The sequence below is a fragment of the Hyla sarda genome, unplaced genomic scaffold (genome assembly GCF_029499605.1).
Source record: "Hyla sarda isolate aHylSar1 unplaced genomic scaffold, aHylSar1.hap1 scaffold_235, whole genome shotgun sequence".
Classification (NCBI taxonomy): domain Eukaryota; kingdom Metazoa; phylum Chordata; class Amphibia; order Anura; family Hylidae; genus Hyla; species Hyla sarda.
This window is the reverse complement of record NW_026609032.1, coordinates 255,300-268,915: the sequence shown is the minus strand read 5'-3', so window position 1 is coordinate 268,915 and position 13,616 is coordinate 255,300. Positions and strand designations below refer to the sequence as shown.

At 36.2% G+C, this 13,616-nt stretch overlaps 1 protein-coding gene across 3 annotated transcripts in view; it reads right to left on the bottom strand.

Moving 5' to 3' along the window:
• Positions 1–7,763: 7,763 nt before the first annotated feature.
• Positions 7,764–13,616, bottom strand: part of LOC130322514 (oocyte zinc finger protein XlCOF7.1-like) — a 38,992-nt gene continuing 33,139 nt past the window's right edge. Inside the window, exon 20 of one of the 3 annotated variants that reach the window (XM_056553075.1) lies at positions 7,764–9,809. In XM_056553075.1, the coding sequence (XP_056409050.1) occupies positions 8,143–9,809 (1,667 nt within the window). In that variant the 3' untranslated portion in view covers positions 7,764–8,142. The remainder of the gene's footprint in view (positions 9,810–13,616) is intronic. The other 2 variants (XM_056553073.1, XM_056553074.1) reach the window with 2 other exon arrangements.

Genomic DNA, 13,616 nt, shown 5'->3' with positions numbered 1-13,616 from the left:
GGGACTCGGCCACACGTCATTCTATCTGGGCGGAGCTGCCGCCCGGCTCATGAATATTCATGAACTTATCCTCCTGGTCTAATTCTTCTTTCTCGGTCTGGTGTGGAGGGCCGCGCATGCGCCGCGTTCCGTACACCCGGAAGCAGCGTTCTTCCCCCGGCTTCACTCAAGCTGCGGCCCAATACAAGTAAGAAGACGGGCTGCATAAGTGAAAAGCCGGGGGTGGGAGGAAGGGAGGGACGGAGGGTGTATTTATTCACAAACAGACCGAGAAAGAAGAATTAGACCAGGAGGATAAGTTCATGAATATTCATGAGCCGGGCGGCAGCTCCGCCCAGATAGAATGACGTGTGGCCGAGTCCCAGATGATAACTCCTCCCACGGAGTCCCAAGTCAGGGAATAACAGAAAACTAAAAATATAGGTATCTGAAGAAGCGCCGAACCATTTTTAATCAGGTAAGGAGCGTTTTAATCAGGATCACCCGCACTACAAGCCTGTGTAACAGGTTTAGTGCGGGTGATTCTGATGACAGATTTCCTTTAAAGAAATGTGTATATATATATATATATATATATATATATATATATATATATATGTACAATATTTATATGTGAAAAATGTAAAAATATAATGGGATTCGGTCTGTATATATTAGTTTTTATTTATAAAAATATATAATATAAAAATATTGGTTACTAGCTTGCTGCACCCTCTGCGGGGCCCTTGCTCGGGGTAGTAGAGGCTATTTATTATAAAATAAAGTAAAATAAAATAATGAGATAACAATTAAAAGAATTGGGCAAAAACTACCAACTTGGTACTGGTATCTTCTTAGTACAATAGTGAATCGATATACAGTTAGTATATAATGCAACAAAGTATATAGTTAGTATAAAGCAACAAAGTTCCTTAGACACTGGTTGGGGATACAGTGGTAGTTTCTGTATCTTTTATGCATGTAGGAAAAACCTTTTCCAAAATGGTAAAATAGTCTTGTGTATTGTTGGTGCACAGAACCACTCACCGCCCTGTCCCTGTGAGGTCCCGATAGCTTGTAGACGGAGCTGGCATGGAAGCACCGGCCCTGGGGGAAAAGGCCCATCTCGGGCCATTGAAAATAACACTTATTGAAAAAGAGGTACAGCGCTACCTCGAAACGCGTCTAACCTGAATAATATTGGATCACTAAGGCCATACACCAACAGGAAAAATTTACCATTTGCAACAGCTGGAGGTTCGCTAACTGAGACCCACTGCTGCATGTTTGCTAATACAGGAGCACGCCGGCAGCCACTCCCGCAAGTTCCTATCCACCTTCAGCTCCTACACATCTCTCCAGATCCCTGACATTCACCAACTATAAGCAGGACGCCAGCCGCGCCAGTCAGAGTATCGGGAAGAGCGGAGCGCTACGTACAGGTCCCCCGAGACGGGCCTTTTCCCCAGGGCCGGTGCTTCCATGCCAGCTCCGTCTACAAGCTATCGGGACCTCACAGGGACAGGGCGGTGAGTGGTTCTGTGCACCAACAATACACAAGACTATTTTACCATTTTGGAAAAGGTTTTTCCTACATGCATAAAAGATACAGAAACTACCACTGTATCCTCAACCAGTGTCTAAGGAACTTTGTTGCTTTATACTAACTATATACTTTGTTGCATTATATACTAACTGTATATCGATTCACTATTGTACTAAGAAGATACCAGTACCAAGTTGGTAGTTTTGGCCTATTCTTTTAATTGTTATCTCATTATTTAATTTTACTTTATTTTATAATAAATAGCCTCTACTACCCCGAGCAAGGGCCCCGCAGAGGGTGCAGCAAGCTAGTAACCAATATTTTTATATTATATATTTTTATAAATAAAAACTAATATATACAGACCGAATCCTATTATATTTTTACATTTTTCACACATACATATTGTACATATACACATTTCTTTAATATTTATTTTTCATATACAAGCTTTTATAAAATATACTATAATTAAGCCCAGCCTTGATGAATACGTATTCTATATACACATGATTGTGTATATACCTACCTATATTATTGTTTAGGTTGTACGGAATACACAACCTCCACGTTAGTACTCACCTGGCACCCATAAGTCATTTTGGTTTTAAAGCTACCCAAATCTTTATTTTTCTTTCATATAATGGAATGAACCAAAAATAAAGAGACATATAATGGAATGAACCATAAATAAAGAGACGTATAATGGAATGAACCAAAAATAAAGAGACGTATAATGGAATGAACCAAAAATAAAGAGACGTATAATGGAATGAACCATAAATAAAGAGACGTATAATGGAATGAACCATAAAGAGACGTATAATGGAATGAACCATAAAGAGACGTATAATGGAATGAACCATAAATAAAGAGACGTATAATGGAATGAACCATAAATAAAGTGACGTATAATGGAATGAACCATAAAGAGACCATAAATAAAGAGACGTATAATGGAACGAACCATAAATAAAGAGACATATAATGGAATGAACAATAAATAAAGTGACGTATAATGGAATGAACCATAAAGAGACGTATAATGGAACAAACCATAAATAAAGAGACGTATAATGGAACGAACCATAAATAAAGAGACATATAATGGAATGAACCATAAAGAGACGTATAATGGAATGAACCATAAATAAAGAGACGTATAATGGAATGAACCATAAATAAAGAGACGTATAATGGAATGAACCATAAAGAGACGTATAATGGAATGAACCATAAATAGAGAGACGTATAATGGAATAAACCATAAATAAAGAGACGTATAATGGAATGAACCAAAAATAAAGAGACGTATAATGGAATGAACCATAAATAAAGAGACGTATAATGGAATGAACCATAAAGAGACGTATAATGGAATGAACCATAAAGAGACGTATAATGGAATGAACCATAAATAAAGAGACGTATAATGGAATGAACCATAAATAAAGTGACGTATAATGGAATGAACCATAAAGAGACGTATAATGGAACAAACCATAAATAAAGAGACGTATAATGGAACGAACCATAAATAAAGAGACATATAATGGAATGAACCATAAAGAGACGTATAATGGAATGAACCATAAATAAAGAGACGTATAATGGAATGAACCATAAATAAAGTGACGTATAATGGAATGAACCATAAAGAGACGTATAATGGAACAAACCATAAATAAAGTGACGTATAATGGAATGAACCATAAAGAGACGTATAATGGAACAAACCATAAATAAAGAGACGTATAATGGAACGAACCATAAATAAAGAGACATATAATGGAATGAACCATAAAGAGACGTATAATGGAATGAACCATAAATAAAGAGACGTATAATGGAATGAACCATAAATAAAGAGACGTATAATGGAATGAACCATAAAGAGACGTATAATGGAATGAACCATAAATAGAGAGACGTATAATGGAATGAACCATAAATAAAGAGACGTATAATGGAATGAACCATAAATAAAGAGACGTATAATGGAATGAACCATAAATAAGAGATGTATAATGGAATGAACCATAAATAAAGAGACGTATAATGGATTGAACCATGAATAAAGAGACGTATAATGGAATGAACCATAAATAAAGAGACGTATAATGGAATGAACCATAAAGAGACGTATAATGGAATGAACCATAAATAAAGAGACCTATAGTGGAATGAACCATAAATAGAGAGAGACGTATAATGGAATGAACCATAAATAGAGAGAGACGTATAATGGAATGAACCATAAATAAAGAGACTTATAATGGAATGAACCATAAATAAAGAGACGTATAATGGAATGAACCATAAATAAAGAGACGAATAATGGAATGAACCATAAATAAAGAGACGTATAATGGAATGAACCATAAAGAGACGAATAATGGAATGAACCATAAATAAAGAGACGTATAATGGAATGAACCATAAATAAAGAGACATGGAATGAACCATAAATAAAGTGACGTATAATGGAATGAACCATAAATAGAGAGAGACGTATAATGGAATGAACCATAAATAAAGAGACGTATAATGGAATGAACCATAAATAAAGAGACTCCTAATGGAATGAACCATAAATAGAGAGACGTATAATGGAATGAACCATAAATAGAGACACGTATAATGGAATGAACCATAAAGAGACGTATAATGGAATGAACCATAAATAAAGAGACGTATAATGGAATGAACCATAAATAAAGAGACTTATAATGGAATGAACCATAAATAAAGAGACATATAATGGAATGAACCATAAATAAAGTGACGTATAATGGAATGAACCATAAATAAAGAGACGTATAATGGAATGAACCATAAATAAAGTGACGTATAATGGACTGAACCATAAATAAAGAGACGTATAATGGAATGAACCATAAATAAAGAGACGTATAATGGAATGAACCATCAATAAAGAGACATATAATGGAATGAACCATAAATAAAGAGACGTATAATGGAATGAACCATAAAGAGACGTATAATGGAATGAACCATAAATAAAGTGACGTATAATGGAATGAACCATAAATAAAGAGACGTATAATGGAATGAACCATAAATAAAGAGACGTATAATGGAATGAACCATAAATAAAGAGACGTATAATGGAATGAACCATAAATAAGAGATGTATAATGGAATGAACCATAAATAAAGAGACGTATAATGGAATGAACCATAAAGAGACGTATAATGGAATGAACCATAAATAAAGAGACCTATAGTGGAATGAACCATAAATAGAGAGAGACGTATAATGGAATGAACCATAAATAGAGAGAGACGTATAATGGAATGAACCATATATAAAGAGACTTATAATGGAATGAACCATAAATAAAGAGACGTATAATGGAATGAACCATAAATAAAGAGACGAATAATGGAATGAACCATAAATAAAGAGACGTATAATGGAATGAACCATAAATAAAGAGACGAATAATGGAATGAACCATAAATAAAGAGACATATAATGGAATGAACCATAAATAAAGAGACATGGAATGAACCATAAATAAAGTGACGTATAATGGAATGAACCATAAATAAAGAGACGTATAATGGAATGAACCATAAATAGAGAGAGACGTATAATGGAATGAACCATAAATAAAGAGACGTATAATGGAATGAACCATAAATAAAGAGACTTATAATGGAATGAACCATAAATAGAGAGACGTATAATGGAATGAACCATAAATAGAGAGACGTATAATGGAATGAACCATAAAGAGACGTATAATGGAATGAACCATAAATAGAGAGAGACGTAGAATGGAATGAACCATAAATAAAGAGACGTATAATGGAATGAACCATAAATAAAGAGACTTATAATGTAATGAACCATAAATAGAGAGACGTATAATGGAATGAACCATAGAGAGACGTATAATGGAATGAACCATAAAGAGACGTATAATGGAATGAACCATAAATAAAGAGACGTATAATGGAATGAACCATAAATAAAGAGACGTATAATGGAATGAACCATAAATAAAGAGACGTATAATGGAATGAACCATAAATAAAGAGACTTATAATGGAATGAACCATAAATAAAGAGACATATACTGGAATGAACCATAAATAAAGTGACGTATAATGGAATGAACCATAAATAAAGAGACCTATAATGGAATGAACCATAAATAAAGAGACTTATAATGGAATGAACCATAAATAAAGAGACCTATAATGGAATGAACCATAAATAAAGAGACGTATAATGGAATGAACCATAAATAAAGAGACGTATAATGGAATGAACCATAAATAAAGAGACGTATAATGGAATGAACCATAAATAAAGAGACGAATAATGGAATGAACCATAAATAAAGAGACGTATAATGGAATGAACCATAAATAAAGAGACGAATAATGGAATGAACCATAAATAAAGAGACATATAATGGAATGAACCATAAATAAAGAGACATGGAATGAACCATAAATAAAGTGACGTATAATGGAATGAACCATAAATAAAGAGACGTATAATGGAATGAACCATAAATAGAGAGAGACGTATAATGGAATGAACCATAAATAAAGAGACGTATAATGGAATGAACCATAAATAAAGAGACTTATAATGGAATGAACCATAAATAGAGAGACGTATAATGGAATGAACCATAAATAGAGAGACGTATAATGGAATGAACCATAAAGAGACGTATAATGGAATGAACCATAAATAGAGAGAGACGTAGAATGGAATGAACCATAAATAAAGAGACGTATAATGGAATGAACCATAAATAAAGAGACTTATAATGTAATGAACCATAAATAGAGAGACGTATAATGGAATGAACCATAGAGAGACGTATAATGGAATGAACCATAAAGAGACGTATAATGGAATGAACCATAAATAAAGAGACGTATAATGGAATGAACCATAAATAAAGAGACGTATAATGGAATGAACCATAAATAAAGAGACGTATAATGGAATGAACCATAAATAAAGAGACTTATAATGGAATGAACCATAAATAAAGAGACATATACTGGAATGAACCATAAATAAAGTGACGTATAATGGAATGAACCATAAATAAAGAGACCTATAATGGAATGAACCATAAATAAAGAGACTTATAATGGAATGAACCATAAATAAAGAGACCTATAATGGAATGAACCATAAATAAAGAGACGTATAATGGAATGAACCATAAATAAAGAGACGTATAATGGAATGAACCATAAATAAAGAGACGTATAATGGAATGAACCATAAATAAAGAGACGAATAATGGAATGAACCATAAATAAAGAGACATATAATGGAATGAACCATAAATAAAGAGACATGGAATGAACCATAAATAAAGTGACGTATAATGGAATGAACCATAAATAAAGAGACGTATAATGGAATGAACCATAAATAGAGAGAGACGTATAATGGAATGAACCATAAATAAAGAGACGTATAATGGAATGAACCATAAATAAAGAGACTTATAATGGAATGAACCATAAATAGAGAGACGTATAATGGAATGAACCATAAATAGAGAGACGTATAATGGAATGAACCATAAAGAGACGTATAATGGAATGAACCATAAATAGAGAGAGACGTAGAATGGAATGAACCATAAATAAAGAGACGTATAATGGAATGAACCATAAATAAAGAGACTTATAATGTAATGAACCATAAATAGAGAGACGTATAATGGAATGAACCATAGAGAGACGTATAATGGAATGAACCATAAAGAGACGTATAATGGAATGAACCATAAATAAAGAGACGTATAATGGAATGAACCATAAATAAAGAGACGTATAATGGAATGAACCATAAATAAAGAGACGTATAATGGAATGAACCATAAATAAAGAGACTTATAATGGAATGAACCATAAATAAAGAGACATATACTGGAATGAACCATAAATAAAGTGACGTATAATGGAATGAACCATAAATAAAGAGACCTATAATGGAATGAACCATAAATAAAGAGACTTATAATGGAATGAACCATAAATAAAGAGACCTATAATGGAATGAACCATAAATAAAGAGACGTATAATGGAATGAACCATAAATAAAGAGACGTATAATGGAATGAACCATAAATAAAGAGACGTATAATGGAATGAACCATAAATAAAGAGACGTATAATGGAATGAACCATGTGGAAATACTGACCAAAATACATAAGTGTGAATGCGGCCAAAATATCCTGCTGGGGTCTGCAGGGGGCAGTACTAGGTATTCCAGCCACAGAAGGAAACAGCATAGACAATAAACAATAGACAAATAAATATAAAGGTTTTTATCTTTTTATTCTGTATGAAGAAATATTCATTTGTTACATCAGTTTACACGGTGTCCGTCCCACAGGACGTCCCCTGGTGAGGATACGGGAGGATCAGGGATGGAAACCGTCCTCGTATCCACAATACTTTCCCTCCCTGATCCCAGTGACCTCAGATAAAGATCATTTGGATAATTCCACATTAATAAACCTCTTCCTGTCTGTATAATATCTGTCAATAACCTGACGGGTGAAGATTTTTTTGTTTGCTCTTACAGCATTTCCTACATTCCTAACATGAATAAGGCTTCTCCCCGGTGTGAATTCTCACATGTTTAATAAGACTTGATTTATTTGAAAAACATTTCCCACATTCTGAACATGAATACGGCTTCTCCCCTGTGTGAATTTTCTGATGTCTAATAAGATTAGACTTTTCTGTAAAACATTTCCCACATAGTGAACACGAAAAAGGTTTCTCTCCGGTGTGATTTCTTTGATGTTTTACAAGACTAGATTTATTTGTAAAACATTTCCCACATTCTGAACATGAATATGGTTTCTCTCCTGTGTGATTTTTCTGATGTTTAGTAAGACTAGATTTACCTGTAAAACATTTCCCACATTCTGGACACGAATAAGGCTTCTCTCCTGTGTGAATTCTCTCGTGTTTAAGAAGACTAGAATTATTTGTAAAACATTTCCCACATTCTAAACATGAATACGGCTTCTCTCCTGTGTGATTTTTCTGATGTTTATTAAGGCTAGATTTACCTGTAAAACATTTCCCACATTCTGAACATGAAAAAGGCTTCTCTCCTGTGTGAATTCTCATATGATTTACAAGATGTGAATTACATGTAAACTTTTTTCCACATTCTGAACACGAATATGGCTTCTCTCCTGTGTGACATCTCTCGTGTCTAATAAGATCCGATTTAGCCATAAAACATTTCTCACATTTTAAACATACAAATGGCTTTTCTCCTGTGTGACTTTTCTGATGATTTACAAAATGTGATTTTGATGAATAACATTTCCCACATTCTGAACATGAATACGGCTTCTCCCCTGTGTGACTTCTCTCATGGACTTTGAGTTTTTCTTTACTAAAAAAACCTTTTCCACATTCTGTACATGAAAAAGGCTTCTCTCCTTTGTGAATTCTCTGGTGTATAACAACATTTAAGTTGTTGAATTGCTCCTCTATTGAGTGACTTTTTGCGTGTTTGGCAAGACTTGATTTTGATATAAAACATTTTCCACATTCTGAACATAGAAATGGTCTTTCTCCTGTGTGAAGTCTCTGATGAACCTTGAGTGCTTCTTTAGTATTAAAACCTTTCTCACATTCTGAACATGGATACGGCTTCTCTCCTGTGTGAATTCTTACATGTTTTACAAGAGTTGTTTTTGTTGCAAAACATTTTCCACATTCTGGACATGGAAATGGTTTCTCTCCTGTGTGAGTTCTCATATGTTTTTCAAGATGTTGTCTTGATATAAAACTTTTCCCACATTCTGAACATGGATACGGCTTATTTTCGGTGTGACTTCTCTTGTGTGTAATAAGATTTGATTTATTTGCAAAACATTTCCCACACACTGAACACGAATACGGCTTCTCCCCTGTGTGAGTTCTCATATGTTTCACAAGATTCCATTTCAATGAAATATATTTCCCACATACTGGACACGGACACGCCTTCTTTCGGCCATGATTTTGCTGATGTTTAAGAAAAGTTTTTTTCCCGGCAAAACATTTCCCACACTGAAAACACAAAAATGGCTTTGGTCGTCTCTTAATCCTTCTGTGCGTAAAAAGACCTGAGCTTTTCTTCCTAGGAAACTTCTCCGAATCTTCATTTAGGGTGAGGCGGTCTCCTGAAGAGTGCGGCACCAGATCGTCATCGTCTTCAGATTCGTTATTCAGGGATGACAAGTTCTTACTGGGATTTTCTGTTAGGATTAAACAATAGATAGTTCTCTATTAGGCTGAAAACACACATGCAGTTTATAATTCACTTTTTTAGATAAAACCATAAGTAAATCCAGTAGGAAAGGGAGATTTCTGCGTCCGATAGGCCGGGGTTAAGTCATTAGTGTCAGGTCCAGATAGATGAACAGTCCAGGGACCGGCTGCAGTGGTGACTTATACCGGGATGAAGCGCAGCAGCACACTTCACTCCCCAGCTGGCCACTCGATCCGACTCCTTTACCCTATCATAGACTATGGCAGTGTTTCCCAAACAGCGTGCCTCCAGCTGTTTCAAAACTACAACTCCCAGCATGCCCGGACAGCCTTTGGCTGTCCGGGCATGCTGGGAGTTGTAGTTCTGCAACAGCTGGAGGCATTCTGGTTGGGAAACACTGGTCTATGGAGTGAAGGAATCGGATCTGGCAGCTGGTCAGGGAGTGAAGCGCGGTGCCATCTAAACTTAAACATGTCTCCACAACATGCCAACAGTTTGTATAAATGAGAGTAACGCTTTATGTAATCCCCCGCTCACCGCACGCTGGAGTTATGGTGCAGCCTCTATCTAATTCCCCCCACATCTATGGCCGCCCGAGACACTCAATGAATGTGACACCAGCTCAGAGATTCCAAAGATTTCAATATCACAAACGCCTGTGATTCTTTCCCTTCACTAGCGTTCCTATTTGTATCTGTGTTTCGGACCCTGACTATTGCCTGTTTCCTGCCAATTTTGGACCGGACCCTCACTCTCCTGGTTTGACCCCTACTTGTATTACTTTGTCCTCCAGCTTTGACCCTCTGGTTTGTTTCTGTTTGCTGATTCTGTTCTTGATTTTTCCATTTGGTATTGACCTGCACAGTCTGACCCTTATTTAGTGTAGGGACCGTCGCCCAGTTGTGGGGCTGCCATTAAGGGCGGATCATCTAAGTAGATAGGGACAGTGGCTAAGGTGAGAGTAGGGCTGCACTGCCCCCTACCTATAGCGACAACATGACAGTGAGGTCTGTATAGTCTAATGGCGGCACCATCACTAGACAGAGTGAGGCTATCCATCAGAATCTGTAATAATGGTCTCCAATACGTTGTTGTATCAATTCCACTAAGAATCTATTACTGAGTATGGGAATCCAGGCTGCTGTAAGGGGAAGGAGGTTCCTGTCAGGTATTATTAAGGTGGATCTAATGAAGTGGCCCCTGAGTACAAGAAACCATCACTGAAACCCGTCTGTATGTACAGGAATTAGATGTGAGAGCTTCTCCCCGATATTCATGGATCCGACCACAGGAAGTGAATGTTATACATGGAGATTTATGATCCAGCACCAGACACCGATGTGCAGTACGAAAAGTGTCTTAGTGAGTGGCTCAATATTAAGTTCGTCCATACTTTAATCTTTGACACATTTTGACCTTTAAGACTGAAGTAGTTTCTCTCCTTGGAGGACACTGCCAAACTGGTGTATGGAGTCTTACAAACCCCATCCCCAATCATGTATTAGTGGGGTACTAAGATGGAAAAGTATTTATTTACTTTTTTTCATATCAATTGGTGCCAGAAAGTTCTACAGATTTGTAAATTACTTCTATATAACAATCTTAACCCTTCCAGTACTACTTAGCTGCTGTATGCTCCACAGGAAGTTATGTAGTCCTTTCCAGTATGACAACAGTGCTCTCTGCTGACACCTCTGTCCATAGCAGGAGAGGTTTGCTAAGGGGATAACGAACACGGCCTAGAGTGTTAGACAGACCCTGTCTACAATTACGACGTAGGGCTCCGCGTAGGAAGCATTTCCTGGCATCGGCACAAGACTCCTCCACTGGTCTCTGTCGTAAAGCGACTTGCTGTGATTTGGGAAATGTCACAGGCATCAGGGTAAAAAGACAACAACCATTCCTGAGGATCCCCATGCAGGAAAGACATGACTATCCTAACTTTATGGACGTCAGAGCCTGTGGACTGGGGCTCTGAACAAATGTCTAGCGTGTAGCTCCCGCGAAATGCCACAACGCTTTCCTATCACCTGAAAAATAGTCAAGAAGTTTGGCCTGGGGTTCGGGAATAGCCACAGAAGGGATTATGGGAAACTGGGATTATGGGAAACGGGGAATATGATGCCTGTATCTGGCCGACCAGCGCAGACATGGTGTCTACAATAATGCAGATGACACCAGATGAGGATCCGTCAGGCCTCTGATTCTGTCTCGTCCGGGGTAGGGATCACTGCAGACCTAAATCTCATCTCAGCTACTGTCTCTACAGACTTGGACAAACTGCCCTAAACGTTAGTCCTCAACTGGGCATGGTCCCTACACTTACTGGATGCATGACATAGTAACATAGTTCATAAGGTTGAAAAAAGAGCAGAGTCCATCAAGTTCAACCTATATCCCTAATGAGTCCCTACAGATCCAGAGGAGGCAAAACCCCTCATACTAGAGGTAAAGATTCCTTCCCGACTCCAAATATCAGAATAAATCCCTGGATCAATGATCTGTCCCTATAAATCTATTATACATAACCAGCAATGTTATTATTCTCCAAACATGCATCCAGACCCCTTTATATTCTATTACAGAGTTCCCCATGACACCTCCTCCGGGAGAGAACCCCACAGTCTCACTGCTCTTACAGTAAAGAACCCCCGTCTGTGCTGGTGTAGAAACCTTCTTTCCTCTAGACGTAGAGGACGCCCCCTTGTTATATATACAGTCCTGATATATTATATATCTTATTAGGTCACCTCCTTGTTATATATACAGTCCTGATATATTATATATCTTACTAGGTCACCTCCTTGTTATATATACAGTCCTGATATATTCTATATCTTATTAGATCACCTCCTTGTTATATATACAGTCCTGGGTATAAATAGATCACGGAGAGATCTCTGTACTGTCCTGATATATTATATATATATTATTAGGTCACCTTCTTGTTATATATACAGTCCTGGGTATAAATAGATCATGGAGAGATCTCTGTACTGTCCTGATATATTATATATCTTATTAGGTCACCTCCTTGTTATATATACAGTCCTAGGTATAAATAGATCATGGAGAGATCTCTGTACTGTCCTGATATATTATATATATATTATTAGGTCACCTCCTTGTTATATATACAGTCCTGGGTATAAATAGATCATGGAGAGATCTCTGTACTGTCCTGATATATTATATATATATTATTAGGTCACCTCCTTGTTATATATACAATCCTGGGTATAAATAGATCATAGAGAGATCTCTGTACTGTCCTGATATAGTATATATATTATTAGGTCACCTCCTTGTTATATATACAGTCCTGGGTATAAATAGATCATGGAGAGATCTCTGTACTGTCCTGATATATTATATATATTATTAGGTCACCTCCTTGTTATATATACAGTCCTGGGTATAAATAGATCATGGAGAGATCTCTGTACTGTCCTGATATATTATATATATAATTAGGTCACCTCCTTGTTATAAATACAGTCCTGGGTATATATAGATCATGGAGAGATCTCTGTACTGTCCTGATATATTATATATATTATTAGGTCACCTCATTGTTTTATATAGAGTCCTGGGTATATATAGATCATGGAGAGATCTCTGTACTGTCCTGATATATTATATATATTATTAGGTCACCTCCTTGTTATATATACAGTCCTGGGTATATATAGATCATGGAGAGATCTCTGTACTGTCCCCTGATATATTTATACATAGTTGTTAGGTCTCCCCCTAAGCCTTCTTTTTTCTAAACTAAATAACCCCAATTCTG